At 37.8% G+C, this 16,566-nt stretch overlaps 1 protein-coding gene across 1 annotated transcript in view; it reads left to right on the top strand.

Annotated features, from left to right (window-relative positions):
* The window catches only part of AK9 (adenylate kinase 9), a 115,661-nt gene that overhangs the window by 78,842 nt on the left and 20,253 nt on the right, over window positions 1–16,566 (top strand). Inside the window, exons 27-30 of the mRNA XM_037065033.1 lie at window positions 1,631–1,850; window positions 7,460–7,522; window positions 11,761–11,967; window positions 12,319–12,537. Coding sequence (XP_036920928.1) covers window positions 1,631–1,850; window positions 7,460–7,522; window positions 11,761–11,967; window positions 12,319–12,537 — 709 coding nt within the window. The remainder of the gene's footprint in view (window positions 1–1,630; window positions 1,851–7,459; window positions 7,523–11,760; window positions 11,968–12,318; window positions 12,538–16,566) is intronic.

Genomic DNA, 16,566 nt, shown 5'->3' with positions numbered 1-16,566 from the left:
TTTATTATTTGGCTCCTGACCTCATACCATACATTTTTTTAAAAGCATATGATTTGAAGAATTAAAAGTTAAGTGTGAAGTTGTACAAGCCTAAATAAAATAACAATATTATACAACCATTAAAATGTGTTACAACAAAGAATTCATAATAGCATAAGAAATGGCATTTCATGGTAAGTTTAAAAAGAAGATGCAGTATGATTTATGATATGATAGAGAGGTGGACACATGAAGAACAAACTGGAAAGAAAAACAAAATGTCAATAACCTCTGGAACATGAGATTATAGATAATCTTGCATTTCTCATGCTTTCCTGTATTTGCCACATTTTCTATAGGAGATTTGTTGCTTTTATAATATGGAAAGAATCAATACATTTTAAAAAGGGCATTGCATTGGTCCTGGAGAGATATCCTAAGAGCCTGAATGAAGGTATAATGTTAGAGATGGAAATGTGGGTACAGACCAGGGCATGCCAGGACTTAGCTTGTATTTTTGAGAACCAAGAAGGAATTGAAGGAATGGTCCAAATGTCTGTGAAGTGTGCCACCTGAATAGTTTTGAGTTAGAAGGAACAACAGTGTGGACAAATGAACAATAATCAGGGTTTTGACAGTACAATGCATCTGTAACTCCTGAGGGGCACTGAGATAGAGAAACTAAACAGCTCTTGGAAAATTCTAAGTGAAACTCAGAACACAGGTTGGGTGTAAAGGTGAAGATTTAGACAAAGAAGTGTCAGCTGGAAGAGTAGGAATGAAATTGTTCCTCACAAAAGAGATGATGCTGAAGGCATCTCTAAAGAAAAGGACACCTACTATGGCCATTTGATGGAAATTTGCTCATTAATAAGATAGAAAAAATTGTAATGCCAATTAAGGGCGGAAAGTATCAAATGTTCATGATACTCCTGTTTATATTAAGAAGAAAACATATTTAATACAAATATTTAAGCAAACCAAATTTTAGATGAGCAGGATAAACTCTCATTCAAAAGGGGACCACTATTGATTTTCTCAATTACGTAAGGCAAGTTCTCAAAAAGCCTGATTCTTTTGTAGTTACTCCACAATGAAAGTGTGTTAACAGTCCAGTTATATTCATGATTCTTCAAGTTTCATCATAGTCAAACAAGTTTGATAATCCTATTTGGTTATAATTATCTTAATATATATGAGCCGGGATAGATACACAAATAACTGCCATGAGGGGACCCAGGGAAGAGGGTGTGAACTGTCTGAGGAAAGGAAGCATCACTAAGTGGAAGACTACCAAGGAGTGGATGCCCGGTGAAGGTGGGTGGCCAGATCTGCCTGTTTATGAAGGATGACGCATTCGTGAGGCTGGGCACTCCTTGCTGGCGGAGAATTCTCATCAAATATTAAGGCTACTTACAGTTAAAGAGAACTTATTTCTATTGTAAATATAAGTATAAGATGTTAGAGTTTTAATCCAACTTAATACATTTGAGAGAAGACACATCATGTTTATATAAGTAGAAACATTACAAGAACTAAAAGATACCACTTTTAAAATTACTCATACATCTTATATAAAGTTGAGACTTATCAACTTTTTTCATTTTGAATCTTTATAATATTTTAAGTAAACTGTGACATGTGTACCTAGTTCCACAGGTTTTATATTAGATGGTTTCCCACGCTATCCGGATGAAGCCCAGTTACTGGCGGAACATGGATTTTTCCCAGATGCTGCTGTTTTACTACAAGTGGAAGATCAAGATATTTCTGATCGCCTCCTGCCTCCTCAAATTGAAAAGTGGAGACTGAAACAAAAGACAAAATTAAAAAGGAAAAAACTCATTAAAAAAATGAAGGCAAAAATCAAGGTATGTCTCTTGTAAAAAATATGAGAGTACATTTTTCAGCATCTATTCAGTTTATAAAGTGGTCTTTACAAAAATGTAGTTTCTGATTTTAATACCACAGTCAGCATGAAAACATTTTTCATCAACTATAAAAGAGTTCTTATAATTAGAGAGTTAAGACTTATTTGAGGCCTAAGTGATTATCATTGTGTTAATGCTTCTCTCTCTAAGGCAAGTTAAAGATAGTGGTAGCACCGAAGTACCCTTATGGCTGACACAGACAGCAAGTGAAGCAGGCCTTAAAACAGAGAGAAGTAAAATTATCAGTGGCTTTTTCACTAGCTCCTGAAATTGTGACACCATCCATAAAGGTCATGTAAAGCCTGTAGTGAAAAAGATCCAGATAGTATCTTAGAACACCTTTTCTGAAACTGTTAACACGAGAATCATTCCGTAAAATGTTCCATAGTGTCATAGGGAACTGAACAATTCCACCCCTAGGAATCTATCTAATAGAAATGAAAATATGTCCACAAAAAAATGTGTATATGAATGTTCATAATCACATTATTCATAATAGCCAAAAAGTGGAAACAACCCAGTGTCCTTCACCTGATGAATGGACAAACTAAGTGTGATAGACATTCAGTTAGAGTGCTCTGAGTTCTGGCCCCAGATGGAGACATAGGAGCCTCCTGAACTCACCTCCTCCTATGGACACACTGAATCTGTAAACAAAGCAGTTCCCTCTGAAGGAAACACAGAAACTAGCTGAGCCAGTTTGAACCTTTTAGGCGTGTATTTTGGGAGAACAAGAACCCCTATTACCCATGTCAAAAGAGCTGCTGCCTGAGAGTCTAACCTCCCATTAGCCTGCGCTGACTGCGATCTTCCCTTTGGGACACTGATGGGTTGTAGCTCACCTTCAACTACTGGGAGCCACAAAGAACGAAGAAGGTATCTTGGGCAATCACAAAGGTTTGAGAAACAACCAAGAATGAGGGCCAGGCTGATCAATAAAATTAATCTTCTGCCATGGCCAGTGCGGCTCAGTGGATTGAGTGCTGGCCTGCAAACCAAAGGGTCACTGGTTTGATTCCCAGTCAGGACACATGCCTGGGTTGCAGGCCAGGTCCCCAGCAGGGGGCGTGTGAGAGGCAACCATACATCAATGTTTCTCTCCCTCTCTCTCCCTCCCTACCCCTCTCTAAAAGTAAATAAATAAAATCTTTTTTTAAAAGTTAATTTTCTACATAAGTCCACTCTGTCCAGACTGGAAAGGTGTCTATTTTATTTAATGTGCAGAAACCAACACAGAGAATCAAAGAAAATGAAGAAACAAAAGACTGTGTTTTAAACAGAAGAACAAGATAAAACTCCAAAAGCAGAGCTTACTGGACTGGAGATAAATGATTTACCTGATAAAGAGTTCAAAATGATGGTCATAAAGATGGTAAGCAAGGTCAGGAGAACAGTAAATGAACAAAATGAGAATTTCAACCAAGAGACAGAAAATATAAGAAGGTACCAATCAGAAATCACAGAGTTGAAGAGTACAATACTGAACTGAAAAATTCAACAGAAGAGTTCAATAGGAGACTAGACACAAAAATCAATGGAACAGAGCCCTGGCTGGTGTAGCTCAGTGGATTGAGCGTGGGCCTGCGAACCACACGATCGCAGTTCGATTCCCAGTCAGGGCACATGCCTGGGTTGCAGGCCAGTTCCTGGTTCCCGGTTCCCGGCGGCGGATGCATGAGAGGCAATCACACATTGATGTTTCTCTCCCTCTCTCCTTCCCTTCCCCTCTAAAGATAAATAAATAAAGTCTTTAAAAAAAATCAATGGAACAGAATACAGAGCCCAGAAATAACCACACACATATATCATCAATTATTTACATCAAAGCAGCTAAGAATATACAGTGGGGAAAGGACAGTCTCTTCAATAAATGATGTTCATAAACTGGGCAGCCACATGCAAAAGAATGAGATTGGACTTCTATTTTATACCATACAAAAAAATCAACCCAAAATGGATTAAAGACTTGAACATCAGACCTGAAACCATAGAACTCCCTGTGCAGTCATTTTGAATGCAGCAGCCACACAGTACACATGCTCACTCAACAGCACCTACTGTCGCCACTGACTAGTAGAATGAAATTGTCATTATTCACACATGCACATTCCAGTCCCACTACAGCACAGAAAAGATATGGAGTAAGCTTTTTGACATTGACCTTGGCAATGTTTTTTTTTGGACTTGACATCTAAAGTGAAAGTCAGCGAGTGTGACTACACCAAACTAAAAAGCTTCTATGCAGCAATGAAAACCATCAACAAAAACAATCTACCAAGTGGGAGAAAATATTTGCAAATTGTATATCCAATAAGGGGTTAAAATCCAAAATATATGAAGAACTCACACAATTCAGTATCAAAAAAATAAACAATCCAATTACAAACTGTCAGATGGCCCTTACCAGTGTGGCTAAGTTGGTTGAAGCATCCCCTAAACCAGAAGGTCATGGGTTTGATTCCCAGTCAGGGCACCTGCCTAGGTTGAGGGTTTGGTCCCCAGCTGGGGCACATATAGGAGAGGCAACCAATCAATGCTTCTTTCCCTCTTTCTCTTCTTCCCTTCCCTTCTCTCTAAAATCAATGAGCATGTCCTCAAGTGAGGTAAATAAATAAATAAACAAATAAATGGCAGATGAATTGAATAAACATTTTTCCAAAGAAGACATACAAATGGTCAGTAAGTACATTAAAAAGTACTCAACATCACTATTATCAGGAACATGCAAATCAAAACCACGATGAGACAGCACCTCACAGTTGTTAGAATGGCTGTTACAGAAAGACAAAAGGTAAGTGTTGGGTAGGCTGTGGAGAAAAGGGAGCAGCACTTCACAGTTAGTCGGAATGTAACTTGGTGTAGCTACTATGGAAAACGGTATGGAAGTTCACCAAAAAATTTAAAACAACTATCATATGCTCCAACAATCCCACTTCTGGGTATACAATGAGGCCTGTCTGGAAAAAATCTAGCCATTGTTAATATAATGAGAATGGTTTGTGCAACATTGATGGAACCTGGCAGCCGAGGAGAGTAGACTGGAATGTGCATGTGTGAACAATGACAACTTCACTGTACCTGTCAGTGGGGGCAGTAGACGCCATTGAGTGAGCTTGTGTACTGTGCGGCTGTCACATTCGAAGTGACTAAACGAGTAGAGCAATGAATCTGCATCAAAGTTTGTGTTAAGCTTGAACATTCCTCCATGGAAACTATTTCAGTGATTCAAAAGGCTACAGCTATGGGCAACTGGTGCTTGGCAGCGTCATCACACAACACATCATGCATCATGTCTTCAGCAAAATGTGTTTTGGTGAAACATTAAATCACCCAGGTGATAGCCCTCCTACAGCCCAGATTTGGCACCCTGTGACTTCTGCCTTTCTCAAAACTAAAATCACCTTTGAAAGGGAAGGGGTTTCAGACCCCTTTTCTAACTTTGTTTCTTATTTAGAGCAAATACAAGCCCTCCTCTGCAGCACTCAGCATACCCTATGCTTTTCCATTCCCTTATCTGGAATCTCCTCACACTGTCTTCCACTAGCTGTGTGGCATTACATGAGTTAAACCCCCCAACTTTGTTAACTCACCTATGGAGTAGAATAATACTGTCTGCTTCATAGGTATGTTCTGGGCACAAAAAGTATGCATACACTGCAGTGCTCATAAGAGGGATGGCATTTAGCAGACATACAATAGTTAAACCACTAACCACAACTTATTTCAGTGAAAGGGTCTAGAGAAAAAATAGACTCAAAATATGTATGTGTGTTATTCTGCGCATTTGGCATTTCTCTGTGGTATATATATATGGTGTTCTCTTATAAAAATGCAAAGGTGACTTTTCACAACTATACAGTTAAAGCACTTATGGTAAAACTCTGGCTTTAAAAAAAGGAATAATATAAAAGGTGGGGTTTTTTTTGTTCCTCCCAAATTTTATTTTTTTATCTTTAAATCATTTTTTTATTTTTCAATTACAATTGACATACAATATTTCAATAGTTTCAGGTGTACCCCAGAGATTATATAACATACTAAGTGATCATCCCACCATGTCTTACACTCATGTGACACCATATGTAGTTATTAAAATACTATGGACTATATTCTCTGTGCTGTACTTTACATTCCTATGATTATTCTGTAACAGCCAACTTGTATTTCTTAACCCCTTCACCTTTTTCATCCATTCCTCCAATCCCTTTCACCTAACAACTATCAAAATGTTCTCTGTCTCTTGAGTCTGTTTCTGTTCTGCTTGTTCATTTTGTTTTTTGATCCAGTTGTTAATAGATAAGTATTTACTGCCATTTTATTGTCCATATTTTTATCTTTTTCTTCATTTTAAAGAAGACCCTTTAACATTTCATATAATACTGGTTGGTGGTGACGAATTCCTTTAGCTTTTTCTTATCTGGGAAGCTCTTTATCTGTCCTTCAATTCTAAATGATAGCTTTGCTGGGTAAAATAATCTTATCATAGGTCTTTGATTTTCATCACTTTGAATATTTCTTGCCAATCCCTTCTGGCCTGCAAAATTTCTGTTGAGAAATCAGCTGACACTCTTATTGGACCTCCCTTGTAGATAACTAACTACTTTTCTCTTGCTGCTTTTAAGATTTTCTCTTTCTCTTTAACCTTTTGCATCTTAATTATGATGTGTTTTGGTTTGGGCCTCTTTGGGTTCTTCTTATTTGGGACTCACTGTGCTTCCTGGGCTTATAAGTCTATTTCCTTCACCAGGTTAGGAAAGTTTTCTGTCATTATTTTTTCAAATAGGTTTTCAATTTCTGCTTTCTCTCTTCTTCTGGCACCCCCATGATGCAAGTGTTGATATACTTGAAGTTGTTCCAGGAGCTTCTTACACTAGCTTCATTTTTTAAATCTTTTTCTCCTTGCTGTTCTGATTGGATGTGGTTTTTTTCTTCCTTATATTCCAAATTGCTGATTTGGAGCCAATGAGCTGCAAACCCTGAGTGGGGCTGATTAGTTTCCATGTGAACCTTGGGAACATGTCAAAGGATAAGTATTCATTGCATTAGATATAGAGGCCCCTGGAAATCCTGGAGGACCACCCACACACCGTGTCTGTGAGCACACCCAAAGTGCATGTGCTTTCCTCACTTGTTTGTGAGACACAGTTTTAGGTTTTATCATGCTCTTATATTTAATAGCTTGATAAAAGATTATCAAACATTTTCACCAGATTGCCTTCAAGTTTTTTCCTATTCATGTACAAAATTTATCTCTTCACCGAAAGCAAATCAGTAAGGAATAAATTTGAAAGGGAATTCTGAAGTTTCTAGAAGAATGACTGTCTCCAAGGGCTATTTCTCCCTCAAAGGGAAACGGCTAATCAGGTGGTTCCAAGGTACAAGGATGCAGTGACGTAAGCACTGCCAGCATATTCTTTTTTGGAATGTGTGCCACCCTTTCACCCAAATGTTATTCCCACTTCAGGAAAAATGTGTGTGTGTGTAACATTAATACATAGGAAGTAATTTTATCATTATACATTAAAATTTTTTATATCTTTCTTTAATAGGATGATATGATTGCTAAAAGAAGAGCTGAACTTATAGCAGAGAAAGAGAAAAAAAAGAAACAGGTAAGTAAAAAGGTTTTTCAAAAAAAAACAGGACACGCATTGTGTGTGTGTGTGTGTGTGTGTGTGTGTGAACACCAGAACATAAATGTTGCATAGATAAAAATCTTGAAGAAAATACAGTTTATGTGGAAGCAGTGAGATTATTTATCATTTTTATTTTTAATACCTTTTGTTATTCCATTACTGTTCATGATGATCTTTTATTATTTTTAAAATCTGAAAAATAAACACTTTTAAAAGAAAGAAAACCACTAGAGATGTTTAAATAATCTAACCCAAATATAATTCTACATTAAACAATGCTTCCTTTAGAATTTTACTTTTGCTTTCACACTTCCACCCCATACCATAGGAGACAGACTGGGAGCTTGGGGGTGAGGTCTGGACAGAGAACCTGTGAAACTGCACTGGAACTAAAATATTAATTACTTCAAATTAAGGAATGGAGTAAGGCAGAGCCTGTGAACCCTGAGTCATATACTCTGTAGGATGCTCAGTACAGCTCCTTCTCTCCATCTGCTGATTTAAGAAGAAAACCAACAGAACATAATCTTTGAAGACTGTGGATTTTGTTTCATTTGTTTCACAAAGACTGTTATTCTCAAATTGGCCTTGCGGACCCACTACAGTCAAGCTTGCTTAGGGGTGCAGGAGCCAAAGAGGAGGTGTGATTAGACCAGCTAGTTCTATAAAGGTCCTGAGGCTTGTATTTTTACAATCGGCTTACGAGGTACCCTGCAACCAAGGCAAACAATAACATAGTCTCTGCCTTCTCCCATTTCCTTCTTGTTTAAGGCCCCCTCGTAACATCTTATGAAGGCTGACTCTTCTGTAATCTGATTTCCATCTGTATAAAAATTTAATCCAATAAAAGAGGAATAACAGAAAATAGGGCTGGCTATACGTGCAACTATATATCACCCTGGTGTGGATATGCTTGATTTTTGTACAGGAGACTCTTGATACAATGTAACTGTATCTGTGTGTCAGAACATTGCAGAAGAGAGGCCAGAACAAGTATTTCTGTGTCCAAAGTATTTACAACCAAAAGCTGATCTAAAACCATTAAACTAAGAAAGATGGTTATGGCACCATCTAAGGAATGAGAACTCTCCTCTTTATTTGTTTTGATCTTCATTCATCCAGTCAGTTCATCAGCAAACCTTCACTGAGCATTCACTGTTAGCCTGACACTGTTTCAGACACTGGAGAATCAGCCATGAACAGAATTCACAGAAGTCTCCAGCCTCATTCTAATGCTCATTCCCTGGACAAACATGTTCTGAAATTCTAATCTGTCAAAGATGTCATGCTAATGTCTCAGATGAAAAAAAAACAGACATCCTAACCTGGGCCCAGCCACAGTTAGCTGCCTGTAGCCCCTGGGAGTCCTTACGGATCGCCTCAGACGTCTAGGGACGTATTACTAAAGGGTTACAGACTTTCGGATGGAATTGACCTACACTGGTGTAAGAGCTGCAGCTCTTTCTGAGTTTGTTCCACGGCTGCCCGGTGCGTACCCAGTGCGTGCGTACCCAGTGCGTGCGTACCCAGTGCGTGCGTACCCAGTGCGTGCGTACCCAGTGCGTGCGTACCGCGGTGCTGACACACAGCAGGCAGCAGCTTATCGTCATCTTTTTGATGTTGTGTAACGTTGAACATTACTTAATCTCGCTGAGCCTAGGTTTTTTCATTATAAAATGGGAAATTTGAATGATACCTAGTTTCCCTAGTTGATAATGCTCTAATTTTCCTTCTTTGCTATTCTTTACATTTTTTCCTACGAGAATTAGTTTTCCAGATAAATTTTAAATGTTCTTAATTTATAACTTTCTCATTCATTAACATTAGAATGAGGAGTTTCTTATTATTTTTCATTCAAAGATCTGATATTTCATCTTATAAATTAAATAGGTTTTTGTAAGTTAATTCTCCTGGGACTTACTTTTTTATAGAATTGGTTATGTATCCCACACAAACTGACACTTGGAAGACAATTCCTGAGATTTTTGATGAATCAAAGATTAAAGCTGTATAATTTTTTTAACTCCTTTGATGGAAATTTTCTATGCCCTGCTATGCCTCAGACAAAGAAACGCTAAACAAAATATAGCATTTCAAGGATCACTCAGTGTGATTGCTGTAATCAGTTAATGTGATACCCTGAGTCGAATCCGTCCTGACCACACAGGCTTTGTGAACAGGAACAGGAGCCTTCTCCTCATTTGCCTCTTTGTACTGAATGCAGAGCTCTGTCATTTACCTTTTACAACTAACTGGGGGGCTATATGCAGATAAAGCCCTACCCAGGGTTGTCATCTCACCCTGAGCAGAAATCGTTGCCTTCACTGTCTGACATTTTAGCAGTAAGAATTTTCAAGTGGTTTAACATTAGAAACCACTTCAAAGTCTGAAGGTGACTACTTGCAGTAATTTCTCAGGAAACTGTCACCATCATGCAGAACTTTAGTCTTCAAATGTGACTGAAAAAACTTTATAAGCCAACCCCCTTCATCTCAAGATATACATTGCCTATCTCCCACCTCCCGGGAGGCCCGGCTTCTACTCTTGCTCCTGGCTCCACAGTCTTGGCTCTCTCCCCGCCCCCTGGCTTCTCTGGTGCCTGTGTCCCCTCTACAAAGTGTGGAGCAGCCACAGACAGGAGAAAGCCAGGAAGAGCCAGGATGGGGAACCAGGGCAGCAAGTAAGCAGAATGGTGCAACACTGTGCCCAGGCGAGTAGTTCATAGAGGTACCACTGACACATACCCTAAGTACGATGGTGAGCACAAGGTCATCTGAAACTAAAATGTCCCCAGCTGGTAGTGTGGGTTCATCCACCAGTCCACCACCATACTTCCAACGATCTTTAGAAAATCAAATCTCAGGGAAAAAAATTGCCAACATATAAGAAAAAGGGAAAAGTAGTAAGAGTACCAAATGCTTTCAAACTTTTTTTTTAGATTTTTTATTTATTTATCTGTAGAGGGGAAGGAGAGAGGGAGAGAAACATCAATGTATGGTTGCCTTTTGTGTGTCCCGTGCTGTTGGCCTGCAGGGAACCAGCCTGCAACCCAGGCATGTGCCCTGACTGGGAATCGAACCGCGATCCTCTGGTTCGCAGGCTCGTGCTCAATCCACTGAGCTATGCCAGCCAGGGTGCTTTCAAACTGTAAATAAAAAAGAACCAGAACTGAGAAACACTACCCCATTGCCAAGCCTTTTTTGTAAAGAGGAAGGAGCATAGACATTGAGAGGAACTGGCCCTCATCTTCTCATCTTCCCTGCACCTTCAGTTCAAATCCCAGCTTCAGGCACCTTTTAGAAGAACTAGAGTCTAAGCAGTTAACAAGGATTAGGAAATATCAAGCTAATCAGAAGACTCAGGCCAGAGATGAGAGAGCAAACAGTAGAGTGAGATCGGAAAGGATGGACATTATTTCTAATGACAGTCCTTGGAAACTGGATGTGCAGAGATGGAATGCAAGGAGTCAAGGTAACTTTCAGGTTTCCAACTGGAAGGCAGTGCTGTGATCGAGACAAAGAATGCTTCAAGGAGAAGAGTTTGAAGGCAGTGCAGAAGAATCAATATTACAGGGCTCGGTACTACACAAACTGAACTATAGCACTTAAAACCTGTATAATACCACTTCGTATCGGTATCCCGTCACAGGATGCTGTATTATTCTTGTTTCCTCAACTAGGCTCTAACTTCCTAGAGGGCATGTACTAGTCTATTAGTAGAGTGCTTTATACAAAGTAACAATAGTAGCTATAATAGCAATAATAGCTATCATTTGCATGCTTACCATGTGCCAGACACTTTTCTAAGGGCTTTACATATATTAATTTTAATGTTCCCAATGAGTTTGTGAGGGAAGTACTTTTATTATTCCTATTTTACAGTTGAGGAGACTGATCTTGTCCAAGCTAACGCAGACAGTGGGTGCTTTATACTCTTTGGGTTGCATTAAATAGTTTTACTGAAGGCCATAAAAAATGTAATATTCCAACCCATAAACATAAATATCATTTCATATCTTGTCATAACTTCAGAGTTTTAAAGGTATTCAATTTCTGGGTGCCAGATATTGAAAATATTACTATGTTATGAGATGAATGTTGCCATGCCATACCAAGTAAAATCCAGTTATTACAAAGTACTCCAGATAATTAGTTAGCAGTGTCATTTGTTACATGTTTTATATGTATAATAAAAAGGAATATTTTCCTTCTTAGATTACTAGAGAAGATGAAGAAATTAGTGAAGAAGATGCTGAAGAAGAAGAAGATGATATTGACAATATTCTTGAAGATGAATTTCCAAAAGATGAGGATGTAATGAGTGAGGAAGACGAAGAACAAGAAAGCGATGCACTTGAACGTTTGAAAGGTGAACTGGGAGAAAAATTTGAAGCAGATTTGCGTAATTTACAAGCAATACAGGTTATTAATTTTTCTTTACTTTTCATAATTCAAAAAAGTGACATTTGAGTTGAAACAAAAGAAATTTGGCTTATGCCTTGGTTTCTTTTTAACTTTTCAAAAGAAATGTATATTTTAGGGCTATATTCCCTTTTGTCAGCACTACTTACAGTTATGAAAACAAGTTAATAAATAAGGACAACATGGAGCCACATAGGGTTAAAGGTTCCAGCTGCCAGCATGCAGTCATGCAGAAGCTGGAAAATATTTGTGCTCTAAACTGTCAGTCACCAGCAATGTCTGTGTGCTCCCGCCAAGTACCACCAGCCTTCTTCCCACTAAAAATATTTGGTTTTATGCTCTTTTCATCAGAATGAATTTGAAAGGTTTTTGATACCAGTAATTGTCATTAACGGAGGTCGTAAAATCCACATTGTACAATATATGTTGAATACAAAACTGAAACCACTGGTAGAGAATCGTGCAAGCATTTTTGAGAAGTGTTATCCAATATCGTCACGCCTTGCCCAGAAAATGCTCAGCTTTACCTATAAATATACAAGCACATTTGGCTACTGGGATCCTGTAAAGGTAAGGTCAGGAAAGTAATGTCTGAAAGTTATGTTCTATTATTTCTTCCTTTTTTTAGTATGTCTGAAGTATGTCTAAGAAGACAGTGGCAATTTCAAAAATTGTAAACATTGTACAGTATTCTTAGCTAGCTGTAAAAAATATGTGGTTGTTTTACCTTTCTGAAGTGGAAAAAGTAGTTGAAAGGTTAATTTCTTTTGTTCATTTCTGTAGAGATAGCCCAGTCCCAACTTGTTTTTAACTTTGTAGCAAAAGAAGATGGTAGTGGAAATATTTTCAAACTAAACATCTCCAGAGTTGAACTGTGATACTAATTCGCTATCGGATTTTAGGCAAGTCTTTTTAAAACCTCTTTGATTCTGTTTTCTCACCTGTAAGATGGAAGAATAATGCCGCCAGACCACTGTGACCAAATGTAAGAGTATTAAGTCCTCTGGAAAGTGTGAGACACCATTCAGAATGAGCTGTTAATGTTCATAACAAAATTATTTGAGCATTGTAATTTTATACAGTCTGTACAAAGAGATTTGATCCAACTGGAATTCAATAACTTCAAATGTAGGATGGTTTTCTTTTTTAATTTTAATTTTTTAAAATTGTAGTTGACATTCAATGTCATATTAGTTTCAGGTGTACAGCATAGTGGTTAGACATTTATGTAACTTACAAAGTGATTCCCCCAATAGTCTAGTATCCATCTGGCCCCATACATGGTTATTACAAAATTGTTGACTGTGTCGCCTTTGCTGTGCTTTACATCTCTGTGATTACTTTGTAACTGCCAATTTGTACTTCTGAATCCCTTCACTTTTTTCTACCTAGCTCCTCAACCTCCTCCCATCCAGCAACCCTCAGTTTGTTCTCTCTATCTATGAGTCTGTTTCTGTTTTGTCTGTTCATTATTTTTGTTTTTTAGATTCCATGTATAAATCAAATTATATGGTATTTGTCTTTCTCTGTCTGACTTATTTCACTTAGCACAATACCCTTTAGGCCACAAATGATAAGATGTCCTTCTTTTCAAAAGAGAGAGATGGAGAGGAACACAGGTACATAAATGTCAATGAATAAGTACCTTTCAATAATAACCTTAAATGTAAATGGATTAAATGCATCAATTAAAAGACACAGAAAAGCTGAATGGATGAGAAAGCATGACCCACACATATGCTGCCTACAAGAGACCCACCTCAGGTCAAAAGACCACCACAGACTAAAAGTGAAAGGATGGAAACAAATTTTCCAAGCAAATGGACAAAAAAAAAAAGCCGGGGTAGCAATTCTCATATCAGACAAAACAGACTTCAAAAACAGGGCCATAAAGAGAGACCCAGAAGGTCACTTCATATTGCTCAAGGGAAGAATCCACCAAGAAGACATTAACATCGTAAATATATATGCACCCAACTCAGTAGCACCCAAATATATAAAGAAAATCCTAGAGGACCTCAAAATAGATATTGACAGCAACACAATTATCGTAGGGGATTTTAACACCCCACTTTCAAAAAGGGACAGATCTTCCAAACAAAATATCAACAAAGATATTGCAGCATTAAATGACACTCTAGATGAAAAGGACCTAATTGATATATATAGAGCCCTTCATCCTAAAGAAGCTAAATATGCATTCTTTTCAAATGCACATGGAACATTTTCAAAGATAGATCACATGATAGGACATAAAACGAGACTCAACAAATTTAGGAAAATAGAAATCATACCAAGCATTTTCTCTGATCTCAAGGGACTGAAATTGAAAACTAACCCCACGGGAAAAAATCAAAAACACCCAAAATCATGGAGACTGAATGGTATGCTATTAAACAATGAATGGGTCAAGATTGAAAGTAGGGAAGAAATCAGAAAGCTTCTGGAAACAAATGAAAATGAACTCACAACAACCCAAAACCTATGCGACACAGTGAAGGCAGTCCTGAGAGAGAAGTTCATAGCAATACAGGCTTACCTAAAGAAAATAGAAACATTTCAAACAAACAACCTAACCCGACGCCTCCAAGAACTGGAGGAACAACAACAAAGACAGCCCAGAGCAAGTAGAAGGAAGGAAATAACCAAGATCAGAGCCGAATTAAACGACATAGAGACTAAAAGCACAATTCTAAGGATCAATGAATCCAGGAGTTGGTTTTTTTAAAAGATAAATAAAATAGATAAACCTTTGAGTAGGCTCATCAAGAAAAAAAGAGAGATGACCCAAATAAACAGAATCAGAAATGAAAGAGGAGAGATTACAACTGATACCACAGAAATAGAAGGGATTGTGAGGAATTACTATGCAGAGCTGTATGCCAAGAAATTTGAAAACCTAGATGAAATGGACAAATTTCTAGAAAAATATAATCTTCCAAAACTCAATGAAAAAGAAGCAGAAAACCTGAACAGGCCAATAACAGCAAATGAAATTGAAGAAGTAATCAAAAAACTCCCATCACACAAAAGCCCTGGACCAGATGGTTTCACAGGAGAATTCTACAAAGCTTTTAAGGAAGAGCTAACCCCTATTCTTCACAGACTATTCCAAAAAATCCAAAAGGAGGGAAAACTCCCCAACTCTTTTTATGAAGCCAGCATCACCCTAATTCCAAAGCCAGATAGAGACACAACAAAGAAAGAAAATTACAGGCCAATATCACTGATGAACATAGATGCTAAAATCCTCAATAAAATATTGGCAAATCGCATCCAACAATACATCAAAAAGATCATACACCACGACCAAGTGGGATTCATCCCAGGGATGCAAGGATGGTTCAATATACGCAAATCAATAAATGTAATACACGAAATAAACAAAAGCAAAGACAAAAACCACATGGTCATATCAATAGATGCGGAAAAAGCTTTTGATAAGGTACAACACCCATTTATGATAAAGGTACTCAGCAAGGTGGGAATAGAGGGAACATTCCTCAATATAATAAAGGCCATATATGAAAGACCTACAGCCAACATCATACTCAATGGGCAAAAACTAAAAGCTTTTCCACTAAGATCAGGTACAAGACAAGGTTGCCCACTTTCACCACTTCTATTCAATATAGTATTAGAAGTTCTAGCTGCAGCGATCAGACAAGAAAAGGAAATAAAAGGCATCCAAATCGGAAAGGAGGAAACAAAACTGGCATTGTTTGCAGATGACATGATAGTGTACATGGAAAACCCTATAGCCTCTACCAAAAAACTGCTGGAACTAATAAATGAATTTGGCATAACAGCGGGATACAAAGTTAATATCCAGAAATCAAAGGCATTTTTGTATACCAACAATGAAGCAGCAGAAGCAGAAATCAGGAAAAAAATCCCATTCGATATAGCAAAAAGAAAAATAAAATATCTGGGAATAAACCTAACCAAGGAGGTAAAAGACCTGTATGCAGAAAACTACACAACACTGAAGAAAGAAATCAAGGAAGACACAAATAAATGGAAACATATACCGTGTTCATGGATTGGAAGAATTAACATCATCAAAATGTCCATACTACCCAAAGCAATTTACAGATTCAATGCAATACCTATTAAAGTACCAATGGCGTATTTCACAGACATAGAACAAACACTTCAAAAATTTATATGGAACCAGAAAAGACCCCGAATAGCTGCTGCAATTTTGAGAAAGAAGAACAAAGTAGGAGGGATCACAATACCTGATATCAAACTGTATTACAAGGCCACTGTAATCAAAACAGCCTGGTACTGGCACAAAAACAGGCACATAGACCAATGGAATAGAACAGAGAGCCCAGAAATAAACCCAACTCTCTACAGTCAATTAATATTCGACAAAGGGGGCAATAACATAAAATGGAGTAAAGACAGCCTTTTCAACAAATGGTGTTGGGAGAACTGGACAGCTACATGCAAAAAAATGAAACTTGAGCACCAACTTACACCATACACCAAAATAAATTCAAGGTGGATAAAAGACTTAAATATAAGCCGTGAAACCATTAAAACCCTAGAGGAGAGCCTTGGCAAGAAAATCTCAGATATTCCACGCAGCAA

The sequence above is a fragment of the Sturnira hondurensis genome, unplaced genomic scaffold (genome assembly GCF_014824575.4).
Source record: "Sturnira hondurensis isolate 20B ecotype Veracruz unplaced genomic scaffold, ASM1482457v3 Scaffold0015596, whole genome shotgun sequence".
Lineage (NCBI taxonomy): Eukaryota > Metazoa > Chordata > Mammalia > Chiroptera > Phyllostomidae > Sturnira > Sturnira hondurensis.
Note: the sequence above shows the minus strand (reverse complement) of the source record. Positions and strands in the feature narration are given on the sequence as shown.